This window comes from Biomphalaria glabrata, chromosome 5, assembly GCF_947242115.1.
Source record: "Biomphalaria glabrata chromosome 5, xgBioGlab47.1, whole genome shotgun sequence".
Taxonomy (NCBI): domain Eukaryota; kingdom Metazoa; phylum Mollusca; class Gastropoda; family Planorbidae; genus Biomphalaria; species Biomphalaria glabrata.
Genome location: NC_074715.1, coordinates 24573528 through 24589360, shown reverse-complemented (window position 1 = coordinate 24589360; position 15833 = coordinate 24573528). Strand labels below are relative to the sequence as shown.

General features: G+C 35.6%; 1 protein-coding gene across 5 annotated transcripts in view; it reads left to right on the top strand.

The window, feature by feature from the left end:
• LOC106072887 (mesocentin-like) overlaps nucleotides 1–6202 on the top strand; it is a 62374-nt gene extending 56172 nt beyond the window's left edge. For 4 of the 5 annotated variants that reach the window (XM_056029751.1, XM_056029750.1, XM_056029755.1 and 1 more), the window contains 4 exons: nucleotides 2027–2230; nucleotides 2681–2773; nucleotides 2867–2979; nucleotides 4615–6202. In XM_056029751.1, coding sequence (XP_055885726.1) covers nucleotides 2027–2230; nucleotides 2681–2773; nucleotides 2867–2965 — 396 coding nt within the window. In that variant the 3' untranslated portion in view covers nucleotides 2966–2979; nucleotides 4615–6202. The remainder of the gene's footprint in view (nucleotides 1–2026; nucleotides 2231–2680; nucleotides 2774–2866; nucleotides 2980–4614) is intronic. The other variant, XM_056029754.1, reaches the window with a different exon arrangement.
• The last annotated feature ends 9631 nt before the right edge of the window (nucleotides 6203–15833 follow it).

Genomic DNA, 15833 nt, shown 5'->3' with positions numbered 1-15833 from the left:
AGATATTGAGCTAATTAAATGAAACAATAAAGTGTGCAACATGAATTGGAAAAAAAAATAAATTTACATTTAGAAAGTGTAAGACCATTTAAAAAAGAAGTGTGCACTAATTAACCCTTTCAAAATATGTTGCTTTTTTTTAAAACATTTATTTGAAATATAAATTAACTAAACTAAATTTGACATGCTTATTTACTTATTGTAAATCTATATGGAAAGTGTAATAGTGTGTGTGTATATATATAAACCAATAGCTTTAGTCAGACTTGATCTCAATGTTACAGTGTAGTCGAAGTTGTTCAACTTTCTTCTTTTTCCAAAACTTGAAATCCTACACTTTAAATAGCTTTTGTATTCAGGTGTGTATATATTGTTTCTATACATACAGTATCATTCACTTGTAAGAATTAGACATCTAAAATGATTACAACAATTGATATCAAAATGCTGATTGCAGTTGTTGTATTTTAACTCTCATCTTTGGGATGAAATCTGTTCAGCTCCCTTTGATTCTGTAAATGTTATTTCTTATCATATCTGGGTTTTTGTTTTTTTTTAGTAATCTGTTTTTATATTCTTCCTCACCCTCCCTTTATTCTATTATTTAGTTCCCTTAGTAAAAGCAATACAAATGTATGTTTCACTGAAGATACAATGCTAACAAAGTATTCATTTTGTTGTTCAATCTGAGTGAAATTCTTATCATGTCAATAACGTAAACAAGTTTCTGTAGCAAATGTTATTTGTATATTTTGAAAGCCAATAAATATTTAAAAAAAAACAATGCACTCTGCATCCAAGCAACTTTAAAATAACATGCCTTGAACTGAATCTGTACCTTCATGAGTGTGCATGTACAAATAGATTGGTATCAATCAATGCTCTAACACTTTAGGACTGTCTTCTCTAAAGTACCATGTTTAGAGAACTTCATTGAGCTAAGTAATTCAACTGGTTATAATGTCATTGTGTCTCATGGCTGGTAAGTAGCTCAGGTTAGGTACTTTGATGCAATGAGTTGAGAACATCTGGGTAAGGTCACTTACTGTATTGGTACTCTCTAGTTAGTTAGTGACTTTTCCTTTGAAGAAACAAAACTATTTAGTTTGCAAGAAGCATGCCGTCATTCCCCTACTCATTTGTCATACACAGCATAATAAAAGTATTAGTGTCAAACTAAATTTAAAACATTGGAATGAATAATAATGTATTTTCCCTCCTAATAAACAAAGAAGTTTCCCATGAATGCACACCAACACAAGTATTTCTATATTAGAGTTAGTTGAAGACAAAGTACACTAGACAGTGGCTAGAGTCTCAGACTTCTCTCTGATATTGTCCTGTCACAATGCTCAAGATAAATCACTTGTTTCAACATCATGGCACTTTTTCTTGACTCTTCCTTTGTTTCCAATGTAAATCTTGAATCACTTTACCTTTCACACAATCAACCTTTTTTGTTTTTCCATATTGTCACTTAGTTGATATTTCACTTTTTTTTTCAAGTTATTTTCTAGCCAATGCAATCTAAAAAACTAATCATCTTGTATGTTTGATTATCAACAGAAAAAAAAAATGTAATTAAATTAATGAAAGACTATTCAAGTCTGTGACTTAATATGTGTCTGCACCGCTTTATTTTTTACTAGGACTGATTCCAGTAGATAGATCTATAGCTTGAGTGCCGACATTCAGTTAATACATATCTTTAAGGTTTGATACTAGACAGTAGCTTGTCTTCCTAACAAAAGCTTGCTATTTTCAATCCATGAAACATTGAGTTTGGAAAAAGAAGAAACTGCCACTGTACTAATAGATTGCTTTGAATTAGATTGTGTGTTTACAACACTGTAGAGTTTGCTCTTTTTGTAATTGCATGTTCAGTTATTTTTTTTTTAGATATACATTGGTATACAATTAATCGTTCTCTTCTTTCATTTTTTTTCTTTTCTATCTCCCCCAATCTTTCACTTGACAACCTATCTGTGTGTACACCTTGCGTCCTTGGGGGGTCATGGGAACCTAGCCACTGACTGTTGCCACGGAAAAAGTAAAATACAACCCCAACTACTCCGACGTGCCGTTGTCCAGCAGGAATATTCCGCTGGTGAAAACAGAGATCCGCACAGTCAAATATGAGCATGACAACTGTCCGCCTGATCTGGAGGATGGCATTCTGGTCAGTGCTCATTCCCACAGCAGTAGATTACAGACTATTGAAACTGTGACTGTAAGTTGAGACCTTACTTAGCCTTCTTCTTTTCTGTTGGAAAATAGTTTTAACCATTTGAACTCTGAATTCTTCTTATTTTCTAGTAGTGAGCAAGGGTTAGAATCAGGGTTAATATTTTTTTTAAAGACAGAACAAAAAGTCTTCTGAAGTAGCAGTGGCTGATAGCAAACAAATCATGTGGTTAGTTTTTTAAATTCCCTTTTGTGGCTTCATTTGTGAAGCTGCCTAATACTGGGATGGAGGAGTTTTGTTCAAATCTATTGGTATACCAGGTTCAAAAGGTTAAAAGCAAAAGACACTACTAGATTACATATAGCGTACTATTTGACCTTATGTTCTCAATGTGCATCAGAGTACTTTCAAATGATAGCTTTCAATGTGTGTGAAATTAACCAGTTTTTGTTTACATCCAGTCTGCATCATTTTGTATTTCTTGTGTGTTTCCAGTACAGAACAGAGAGAGATGGCGTTGAAGAGACAAGATATGAGCATAAAGTGGTCTTGTCAAATGATGAAGAGGATGATTATGATTTTGATGCTGTAAGTATTGGTTTTCAGAGAAAAGTTTGGAGATCTAACTGATGTTAAATGGCTAAAACACTAAACATTGTCTATTCTACTTCGTTTCTCCAGGCCTTAGTAGAAGCTATCCGTTCAGTGACAGAATTCAACCCAGACATGTCTGTAGAGAGAATAGAATGTGTTCAACAACTGGAAGATGTTGGGAAATAAAGTTTGAATGAATGGTACTTTTTCACAGCTTATTCTTAGACTAAATGCTTCTGAACTTAGCATTTTTTTTTTTTTATCAAATAGTTTATACAAATAAATATCTCTATACATTTATATATTTTGGTCTTGAATGGCCTATCAACTCTTTTGTGCCTGGAATTATTTTAGACATATCCACTGATATGTTGTTGTTTTACCTTTACCCTATTTACTATTCTGAAACTAAAGAAATCAAAATTAATGTGTAAATTTAATTGATCTGTTAGTGAATTTCTATATGTATATATATATATTTAGAGATATTTATTTGAAAACAGTATATAAGTTAACCATGGAACTCCCATGTTTGATAGTATAATTTGTTTAACCCTTTCCGGTCGAATGTCCCACTGGATGGGACAATTTTTTTTCCTGTTCTGGTCGAATGTCCCACCCAGTGGGCCATAATAATTTGGCTCGAATTTAAGTTAAATATCAAACTTTTTGTTCCACTTCCTGATTCCTAAATTTTAAATTACTATTTTATAAAGCAGAAAGTAAATGATAATCGTGAAATTATTCTAAAAAATAAATAAAATAGCTTGACCAAGATCGTTTTTCACAGCAGGCTGTGCGGAGGGGGCAGGGGGGGGGGGGTCTGACCAGAGACTAAAAAAAATTCCAATATTTCATAGCTAACTTTCCAAACAGAAAGACTAAAGACTGCATTGTTTGCAGTAAAAGAAAAACACCAGGCAGTGGGTGTAGACAGTATTCTAGTGTGAAACTTACTCTCAGTTGGTCAGTTACGTCACCCTGGAGTGCACCCTCCGGAGTGCTTCAAAAAGTATTATCCACAAATAAATTTTCAAAACTAAACATTCAGACATCATGTTTGGAACATTTTTCGTTGTTATAAATAAAATATAAAAAAAAACAAAACAACTGGATGTCTGTTTTATTTTATTTTTCTAATTTCTTGTAAAATACTATGAATCAGCTAGAATTTAATTCAGACCTGGCTGCAAACTCCTCAAAAAATAAAAATGACTGGTAAGGGTTAATAGTTAATTTTATTTTTTAAACAATAAATCTATACAAATTTTATTTCAATCTAAAACAAAATTTAAAATGTACAAGAAATGGGATTCTAGGTTTATTAAAGTATTATAGACTGTATTGTTTTAAAATGAGAGAAACAAACAAACTGATTGATTTGTTAAAAACACCATTTTAAAATCTTTTATGGCCACATTGGTTCTTAGACATGCTCCTTGGCTCACACTCAATGAGATATGCCTTATTAATTTTACTTTAGCAAAGCTTATTTTGACCAAATGGTAAGGCATTGTGCATCTAAACTGACTCCTCCTAGCTATTATAGGTACCTGGTAGTTCAACATGAATTTAACTCTATTAGGCTCTCAATGCTGGTAAGCACGAGAATATTAAAATAGGTGACTGAGTGTCACTTCATGTCACAGGGGTTCTAAAACTGGACTGTGACAATGGGAAACATTCCTTTTAAACTCTAACAAGGGTTTGTCTTGTTCTTTTGTTTCTTAAGTAATTCTTGTTTCTAGTAGATTACTCATGTATTTTATTTCTTCATTAAGATCTTGTTTAAATCAGATTTGTCATCTATTTTGAATAATTTTTCTCTTCCACAGATTAGCTTATATCTGTCTTGTCCAAGCCTATGAATGTCTAGCAACTTGGAAGAACAGCAGTTAGTTCTTCTGTTCAATGTGAACATTGTCTTGTCAATGAAATCTCAATTTTCTTATGGACTCTATTGGAATGCACTGTAGCATTGTATTTTATGGAAACAAATTTGGTTCTCTGTAGAGTTGGCTATAAGTGGGAAATGTAGAGTTGGCTATAAGTGGGAAATGTGTTTGTGCTGATGTTTTGTATCATTGTTTTTTTAAGAGGATAGCATGAGCTAGAGTTGAACAAAGCAATGCTTGTCTTTAAACTTGGCATTACAACACATAAATAGATAGATAGCTGACATGCCTGTTGCTTTTATTCTGTTACTTTAAAAAAAAAAAATTATTTTGTTTTGGAGCTGATGATTTAACTTTTTTTTATAATCATTCCATGTACAAATCTTTCCAATTTATATATGTCTACACTCTTGTTCAATTTTAAAAGCAAGGTTTAAGTAGATTTTTAATGCCTTTGTTTGAAGACTTGTGCTCAGTGTGTAATTGTGTGTGTGTGTGTGTGTGATTGGTTTAATGAACACTTGTTATGAGAGATGGCTTCTATTGTTAGTTTAATTCTTGCTCTGTTGTATTTGTATTTTTAGTGTATTTATAAAGGCAAATATTTTACGATTGTACATTTTAATGTTACAGTTTTAGGTCTAAAACTATATTTTGAAGCTTGTGTTGGGTATATTTTGACAGGTCTAGTTTTCAATTTGTGTGTTAATCTAAGTACTGCTTGTTTTTTTGTTTTTTTCCGAAAAATGATTTTTTAGGGGAAAAGTGAAAGTCTTGAGTTCCTTGCTTGGCAGTACGAACATGCTATTTGAATTCAATGTGTCTATGTCCTGTTTGTTTTCTTTCTTGTTGATGACTGTGTGAACTTGAAATAACATGAAGGCTTGACATGTTGGTTTCTTCTCTTGGCTTTGTTTTCATTTTTGTGAACAAATATGTGATTCAAACAAATGTGTATAATTAATGGGAGTAGAGATTTCAATTCTAAGATTTAGTGTCAGTAGAAGAAAAGCTGCATTTACCTAAACTGATTGTATGATACAGATTATGTTCTGTCCTATGACATGCATTTGAGAACTGATTCTAGAGATGGGAAATTGGGAGTGGCTATAAGTAAGGCAGCATGCATTGACACTTGTCATCTGTCATTGTGTTTAGGGAAATGAACTCTTCCATTGTATTCTAGTTCCAATACTATCTGCTTGGCTATTCCATTACATTTGCTTTTTGCTCCAACTGTTTCTACCAGTGTAGTGCGCTACCTGCACCTATGGCAGGCCTTTTAGACTTTTCTCTTTTTCAACTCTGTATTTGTGTACTAGAACAAAAGCTGAAATGTATGCTTAAAGCAGTCTTAGTTTATTCATGACTTATTCATGGGAAACAAATTTTACATATTAGGATAGCAACACACAGCATTTTGTATACTTTATAAAAATTGAATATTTTTATTTTAAAATCATTGAAACATTTTTTTTTTACTTCATTGTAAGAGATATAATGACCAATAAAACATTATCTTTCAGAATGTTGTCTTTGTGATTGAACAGTAGTCTTTGATCAAATACATTGTAATACATCACTAACAAATGAAATGCATCAGATCTGTGAATTTTCTATATGTTTCATTTCAATATGGTCAAGGTAAATGCACTAAAAATGGAAATAATCCAAATGTGTGGTTTGCTTTCATAGGTTTGGAATACCTAGCAAGATTTCTACATTTAGATGGGAGTTATGGTGGCTGAGTGATTGGCTGTGGGGGTCTCTGGTTTAAATCTCAGTGAAGATTGGGATTTTGAACTTCACAACATTTTTAGGAGGCCCCTTAGTACACCCAACTCAAATGGGTAATGGTACCTGACATTAGTTAGTGAATGTAAAGTGCAGACCACATAACACCTTTGTTAACCATTTGCCATAGAATCAGATGACCTAGCTTACAGAGTACAAGTTCTGAAAGAGGGGCTCTTTTTTTTTTTTCTCTTCCTTTAGACCATGCAATCCTATCTGGGTGTTGATGTTTTCAGGGGTTGTTAATGGACTTCATTTTTTACTAGGAATTGCAAAAGGAAAAAAAAGTATATTATAAAAATACTTTTTAAAAACCTAGCTTACATTGAGTGAGATCTAGCTTACATTGAGTGAGACCTAGCTTACACTGAGTGAGATTGCATCAATTATTTTGAATTAATCATGCAATTTTTTAATTGATCTAGATATAACAATAATAAATTTGTGTGTTAGGAAATATTTTTATTAATTGTTTTTATTGAGCGCAACTTTCATGCTTTATAGCATGCTCAGTGCTCTATGGTCCAATCCTTTTTGTGGACCAGTTGTAAGGGGGGGGGATGTCTGTGAGGTTTCCGGGCTGCCTTTTCAATAGCAATTTTGAAAAAAAAAAAGTTGTTAAGTCTGAATTCAAACTCGAGCCTCTATGATGGAAGGCCAATGTGTTTTTGCTACTGAGCTGTTCAAGTACTTTTTAAAAAAAAGGTTTTATAATTTAAATTGTTTAGCGAGAGACCTTATTATTTATACATGGCAATCTTCTCTTAGCTTGGTACATTTTATATTTAAAACAAAATGGATTAATTACAAGTAATTGACTAAAAAAGTAATTTATCATTTTGTGTATTCATTCATGTGTTGTCATGGACATTGAATAATTAGACAAAGTTTCAACTTGATCCAAGAATGTGAAGCTGGAAAAATAATGAGTAGAAGTTTGGTAATAGACGGAATGATGTGATATAAGCTTGATAAAAAGATGTCACCACATTGAACAACCACCATTAAGTTCTAAAGCAAGTCATCCATCTACATGTGAATACTAAGTCATGTTCTACTTCATACACTGTTATCTTTAATTTTAAAATGAATAGCCTTGTCCCAACAACTATGCTGTGTTTACAACTTCATGAGGTAAATATAACTTTATCACACCATGGATGAATACATGCTAATAGAGGCTTTTATAACTTTATCAGACCATGGGTGAATACAGGCTAATAGAGGCTTTTATAACTTTATTACACCATGGGTGAATACAGGCTATTAGAGGCTTTTATAACTTTATCACACCATGGGTGAATACAGGCTAATAGAGGCTTTTATAACTTTATTACACCATGGGTGAATACAGGCTAATAGAGGCTTTTATAACTTTATTACACCATGGGTGAATACAGGCTAATAGAGGCTTTTATAACTTTATCAGACCATGGGTGAATACAGGCTAATAGAGGCTTTTATAACTTTATTACACCATGGGTGAATACAGGCTAATAGAGGCTTTTATAACTTTATCACACCATGGGTGAATACAGGCTAATAGAGGCTTTTATAACTTTATCAGACCATGGGTGAATACAGGCTAATAGAGGCTTTTATAACTTTATTACACCATGGGTGAATACAGGCTAATAGAGGCTTTTATAACTTTATCAGACCATGGGTGAATACAGGCTAATAGAGGCTTTTATAACTTTATTACACCATGGGTGAATACAGGCTAATAGAGGCTTTTATAACTTTATCACACCATGGGTGAATACAGGCTAATAGAGGCTTTTATAACTTTATTACACCATGGGTGAATACAGGCTAATAGAGGCTTTTATAACTTTATCACACCATGGGTGAATACAGGCTAATAGAGGCTTTTACAATTTTCTCAGACCATTGGTAAATATAGGCTAATAGATGCTTTATCAACTTTATCATAACATGGGTGAATACAGGCTAATAGAGGCTTGTACAATTTTATCAGCCCATGGGTGAATACAGACTAATAGAGGCTTTTACAATTTTATCAGACCATGGGTGAATACAGGCTAATAGAGGCTTTAATAACTTTATCAGACCTTGGGTGAATAGAGGCTTTTATAACTTTATCAGACCTTGGGTGAATATAGGCTAATAGAGGCTTTTATAACTTTATCAGACCTTGGGTAAATATAGGCTAATAGAGGCTTTTACAATTGTATCAGACCATGGGTGAATACAGACTAATAGAGGCTTTTACAATTTTATCAGACCATGGGTGAATACAGGCTAATAGAGGCTTTTATAACTTTATTACACCATGGGTGAATACAGGCTATAAGAGGCTTTTATAACTTTATCACACCATGGGTGAATACAGGCTAATAGAGGCTTTTATAACTTTATTACACCATGGGTGAATACAGGCTAATAGAGGCTTTTATAACTTTATTACACCATGGGTGAATACAGGCTAATAGAGGCTTTTATAACTTTATCAGACCTTGGGTGAATACAGGCTAATAGAGGCTTTAATAACTTTATCAGACCTTGGGTGAATAGAGGCTTTTATAACTTTATCAGACCTTGGGTGAATATAGGCTAATAGAGGCTTTTATAACTTTATCAGACCTTGGGTGAATATAGGCTAATAGAGGCTTTTACAATTGTATCAGACCATGGGTGAATACAGACTAATAGAGGCTTTTACAATTTTATCAGACCACGGGTAGATACAGGCTAATAGAGGCTTTTTCAAGTTTATCAGACAATGGGTGAATACAGGCTAATAGAGGCTTTTACAATTTTATCAGACCATGGGTGAATACAGGCTAATAGAGGCTTTTACAATTTTATCAGACCATGGGTGAATACAGGCTAATAGAGGCTTTTTCAACTTTATCAGACCATGGGTGGATACAGGCTAATAGAGGCTTTTACAATTTTATCAGACCATGGGTGAATACAGGCTAATAGAGGCTTTTTCAACTTTATCAGACCATGGGTGGATACAGGCTAATAGAGGCTTTTACAATTTTATCAGACCATGGGTGAATACAGGCTAATAGAGGCTTTTTCAACTTTATCAGACCACGGGTGGATACAGGCTAATAGAGGCTTTTTCAACTTTATCAGACCACGGGTGGATACAGGCTAATAGAGGCTTTTTCAATTTTATCAGACCATGGGTGGATACAGGCTAATAGAGGCTTTTTCAACTTTATCAGACCATGGGTGGATACAGGCTAATAGAGGCTTTTTCAAGTTTATCAGACCATGGGTGGATACAGGCTAATAGAGGCTTTTACAATTGTATCAGACCATGGGTGAATACAGGCTAATAGAGGCTTTTACAATTGTATCAGACCATGGGTGAATACAGGCTAATAGAGTTGTTTTTTTACAATTTCAGTAGATCATAAATCTAATTACTGAACCTTATTTTACAAATACAAATACAAAACCAAATAAAATACTCAGAAAGACACAAAAATAAAGACACATTTTTTAAAATCCATATACTAGGACGAGTCCATACAAATACTCCGTCTTCCCAAATGCCATTAGAGCATGGAATGGGTTGAGTCATGAAAATCAACGACTTTGCAGAGTTTATTTCACTTGCCAATTAACATGCAAGACTAGACTGACACATGGAACGCATAATTATCTTCTCTTTTCAGGTAACTTCTGTTATTTATAAGATAAGATTGACTATAGGTAGCATTGTCGAAAAACTTTGCAGGTTTTACACATTAGAATAATAGAAAAACTTTGCATGTCAGGTTTTACACATTAGAATAATAGAAAAACTTTGCATGTCAGGTTTTACACATTAGAATAATAGAAAAACTTTGCATGTCAGGTTTTACACATTAGAATAATAGAAAAACTTTGCATGTCAGGTTTTACACATTGAAATAATAGAAAAACTTTGCATGTCAGGTTTTACACATTGGAATAATAGAAAAACTTTGCATGTCAGGTTTTACACATGGTTTCAGTCAAGCTCCAATGTGATTGAGAACCACTGCAGCCTTCAAGGTAATAGAGATAATAGATCTCTACATCTGCTTAGTTCTCTCTTACGTACACTAGCTATAAATAGCTTTTTGGGGGGTCCATCAAAGGTAGTTTTTAGGATAATATCCCTTTGATTCGACTCCTTTATGGATCCCAAACTCTTATCCAGACAGTCACACTAAAAGGCACTAAAAAGAGACACTGGCTGTCGTTGTTAAATGTACTTACTGATCTTACATCCTTACTGCTATCATTTATAGTTTCTTCATTGTATCTCGAAGTACTTAGTGACGAGTTTTTAAGACGAAGCAATATCTTCTCTCACAAGTTTTCGAGACGAAGCAAAGTCTTCTCTTACAATGAAGTATTTTAAAAAGTGTGTTGCTTATCTTGAGACCTAGACAGACGGACAGACATTTCGCACAAAACTAATAGCGTCTTTTCCCCTTTCGGGGGCCGCTAAAAATTAGAAACATGTAATAAATAAAAACACGCATTTGAAGCTTCCTCCTCCACTTGATGCTAGACCCTCTACTACAAAATAAAACGGGATTTATTATTTGAAAAGAATATAAAGATAAGAGACATAAAAATGTTTTGATTTATTGACTGTTTAGAAAAGCAAGACAAACCTGCTTTATTCTGCCCACTCGCAGCTCGCCAAGGTTACTTTTTTGGTTATATATATTTGAATACATGCAGTGGCGTACTTTGGGCGAATGATGCCTCGTACTGCGGTTCATTTTGACCTCCAAAAAAAAAATAATAATCCCCTCCTTTTTTATCGGCCCCCGAAAAGAGAATAGACGCTATTAGTTTTGTGTAATCTGTCTGTCCGTCCGTCCCGTTTAGATATCGTAAACTAGAAAAGATATTGAAAAATCCGACATCACAATATTTTAGACCTTTCAAAGTTCTGATGCAACGGCTACTTTTTTTCTTTTCTGAAAGTGAAGCATTTAATTTTAAAATCTACTATGCAAGCATTTTTTTCCCCATAGAAATACACCATTTTTACAACTATTCACTATTAATGGTAACAAACATGGGAGGCTATTTAGCAAGAGAGATTGCTATTTACCATATTTTTAACACACTTATAACGGTTTTAGATTTTTGTGGAAAAAAATAAATAATTTAGACATTTTTATTGCAAAGTTACATAAGAGATTCTGTCATATTAACTACTCATATTAACTACTAATTTACAATAAAAAAAGTTTACTTTTTTTTTAAAGAGAAAAAATCTATTTAGTATGCATGTAAGTGAAACATAATTTAAAACAACAATTTTTAAGTAGTTTTTCATTTACCACCAATAATTAACTGATTGAAAAGCATGACACCCATTGATTCATGTCTCGTCATGTTCAATGAAAAATTGTGCAAAGTTTTAACTTGATCCCAAAATGGGAAATAGGAGAAAAATCATGTTCATACTTTTTACCAGACAGGCTGATAAACAGATCGAGTTGATATAAGCTTTGTAATAATTATCAGTACCATACTTCTCCAGACCAGCCACATTAGTAGAAAATTCCAGGGAGGATCCAGAGTTAATGAGAGTACAATAACGATCCTCGATCCAGACAGTGCCATAGAATGACTTTATAATAACTTTATCAATAGTATCTCATGCGTTCCATATTAATAGTATAGTTTACGCCAGTGGTACCTGTCACAGCTTTCCTATTATATAACTCTATCTACTTATAATTCGATAGAAACTACCTTAAGTCTCGATGCGTCTAGGTGTCCCTGGTTCAGATGATGTCAGGCAGATGATGTCAAAACCATTTATTTGTTTGGCCAAAGGTTAACGAGCAGGGTTTCATGTGGCCAGCACAACGACCAACCGCCTTTACTTTCGCCAACTAAAGTCAGGTACCCATTAGAGTTGGGTGGACTCAGGGACGTCCTAAAAATTTCAGTCTTTAACGAGATTCAAACTCAGGACCCCAGGTTCAGAAGACAATGCCGCGGAAAAAAAAGAGGTCAAAGATGCAGGGGCATATATTCTCTGTTTACTTCAAACAGAAGCAGGGGCCTAGAGTCTCTGTTTACTTTAAACAGAAGCAGGGCCATAGAGTCTCTGTTTACTTTAAACAGAAGCAGGGCCATAGAGTCTCTGTTTACTTTAAACAGAAGCAGGGGCCTAGAGTCTCTGTTTACTTTAAACAGAAGCAGGGCCATAGAGTCTCTGTTTACTTTAAACAGAAGCAGGGGCCTAGAGTCTCTGTTTACTTTAAACAGAAGCAGGGCCATAGAGTCTCTGTTTACTTCAAACAGAAGCAAAGCCATAGAGTGTTTACTTCAAACAGAAGCAGGGGCCTAGAGTCTCTTTTTACTTCAAACAGGGGCCTAGAGTCTGTTTACTTCAAACAGAAGCAAGGGCCTAGAGTCTGTTTACTTCAAACAGAAGCAAGGGCCTAGAGTCTCTGTTTACTTTAAACAGAAGCAGGGCCTAGAGTCTCTGTTTACTTCAAACAGAAGCAAAGCCATAGAGTGTTTACTTCAAACAGAAGCAGGGGCCTAGAGTGTCTGTTTACTTCAAACAGGGGCCTAGAGTCTGTTTACTTCAAACAGAAGCAAGGGCCTAGAGTCTCTGTTTACTTCAAACAGAAGCAAGGTCCTAGAGTCTCTGTTTACTTCAAACAGAAGCAGGGGCCTAGAGTCTGTTTACTTCAAACAGAAGCAAGGGCCTAGAGTCTCTGTTTACTTCAAACAGAAGCAGGGGCCTAGAGTCTGTTTACTTCAAACAGAAGCAGGGGCCTAGAGTCTCTGTTTACTTCAAACAGAAGCAGGGGCCTAGAGTCTGTTTACTTCAAACAGAAGCAGGGGCCTAGAGTCTCTGTTTACTTCAAACAGAAGCAGGGGCCTAGAGTCTGTTTACTTCAAACAGCAGCAGGGGCCTAGAGTCTCTGTTTACTTCAAACAGAAGCAAGGGCCTAGAGTCTCTGTTTACTTCAAACAGAAGCAAGGGCCTAGAGTCTGTTTACTTCAAACAGAAGCAAGGGCCTAGAGTCTGTTTACTTTAAACAGAAGCAGGGCCTAGAGTCTCTGTTTACTTCAAACAGAAGCAAAGCCATAGAGTGTTTACTTCAAACAGAAGCAGGGGCCTAGAGTCTCTGTTTACTTCAAACAGGGGCCTAGAGTCTGTTTACTTCAAACAGAAGCAAGGGCCTAGAGTGTCTGTTTACTTCAAACAGAAGCAAGGGCCTAGAGTCTCTGTTTACTTCAAACAGAAGCAGGGGCCTAGAGTCTCTGTTTACTTCAAACAGAAGCAGGGGCCTAGAGTCTGTTTACTTCAAACAGAAGCAGGGGCCTAGAGTCTCTGTTTACTTCAAACAGAAGCAGGGGCCTAGAGTCTGTTTACTTCAAACAGAAGCAGGGGCCTAAAGTCTGTTTACTTCAAACAGCAGCAGGGGCCAAGAGTCTCTGTTTACTTCAAACAGGGGCCTAGAGTCTCTGTTTACTTCAAACAGAAGCAGGGGCCTAGAGTCTCTGTTTACTTCAAACAGAAGCAGGGGCCTAGAGTCTGTTTACTTCAAACAGAAGCAGGGGCCTAGAGTCTGTTTACTTCAAACAGCAGCAGGGGCCAAGAGTCTCTGTTTACTTCAAACAGGGGCCTAGAGTCTCTGTTTACTTCAAACAGAAGCAGGGGCCTAGAGTCTCTGTTTACTTCAAACAGAAGCAAGGGCCTAGAGTCTCTGTTTACTTCAAACAGAAGCAAGGGCCTAGAGTCTCTGTTTACTTCAAACAGAAGCAGGGGCCTAGAGTCTGTTTACTTCAAACAGAAGCAGGGGCCTAGAGTCTGTTTACTTCAAACAGCAGCAGGGGCCTAGAGTCTCTGTTTACTTCAAACAGAAGCAAGGGCCATAGAGTCTCTGTTTACTTCAAACAGAAGCAGGGGCCTAGAGTCTCTGTTTACTTCAAACAGAAGCAAGGGCCTAGAGTCTCTGTTTACTTCAAACAGAAGCAGGGGCCTAGAGTCTCTGTTTACTTCAAACAGAAGCAAGGGCCTAGAGTCTGTTTACTTCAAACAGGGGCCTAGAGTCTCTGTTTACTTCAAACAGAAGCAGGGGCCTAGAGTCTCTGTGTTTACTTCAAACAGAAGCAAGGGCCTAGAGTCTCTGTTTACTTCAAACAGAAGCAAGGGCCTAGAGTCTCTGTTTACTTCAAACAGAAGCAAGGGCCTAGAGTCTCTGTTTATTTCAAACAGAAGCAAGGGCCTAGAGTCTCTGTTTACTTCAAACAGAAGCAAGGGCCTAGAGTCTCTGTTTACTTCAAACAGAAGCAAGGGCCTAGAGTCTCTGTTTATTTCAAACAGAAGCAAGGGCCTAGAGTCTCTGTTTACTTCAAACAGAAGCAAGGGCCTAGAGTCTCTGTTTACTTCAAACAGAAGCAAGGGCCTAGAGTCTGTTTACTTCAAACAGGGGCCTAGAGTCTCTGTTTACTTCAAACAGAAGCAGGGGCCTAGAGTCTCTGTTTACTTCAAACAGAAGCAAGGGCCTAGAGTTTCTGTTTACTTCAAACAGAAGCAGGGGCCTAGAGTCTCTCTGCCTTATGTTTTTTTTTTTACACAAAACTATAATAATAATAATAATAATTATAGCTTCTATATAGCGCTACTTTCATGCTTAAAGCATGCTCAGAGCGCTTTAGTCCAATCTCATTTGTGGGTGTCGATACTCGAGGACCCTTCATAGATCGCCAAGCCAAGTTCAAGCGTACTTAGCCTCTCGACCACACTTCCCACAATCTAGTGTCTCGTGATTTTTTTTTTTTTTTTGAGCTTTTTTTTGTCCTACCCTCGAACTATTTACACTAAAAGAATCTAAAACTGGACAGCATAAAGAAATGCTACAGATATGACGAGTATAGGCCCATTATATATGATTACCTATTTTTCAATCATTTAAATACCTGAAGATGTATTGTACGTTTTTTTTTTGAGGACCAACCTTAAAACAATAGTCACTAATACAACAACAAAAATGTTCTCAAGGTATAATGCTAAAGGGAAAACTAAAGCATCTCTATGGGCAAAAAAAATCCTTTTTAAATTGAATAAAGACTTATATTGTGAATTCTGAGTTCTCAGACTGTTGAGAATCGTTGAATTGGACAAGGCAACCTTGTGGACATAGTTTTCTACCATAGAAAGATAAGGTCGTCCTTTGTACACAAGATTTATTGCCATTGTTTAACTAGCAAACTGCAGCTCAATAAATGGAAAGGACACAGAATAGGTTGTGCCAGTCAAGGTTAGTTGCACCATTCCCTCTCCAGGCTATCCCCTCCCCCACTTTCTCTATCCAATAATCATATAAAAGGTTTGCTGGCTTGTTTGCTGCTGGATCTCG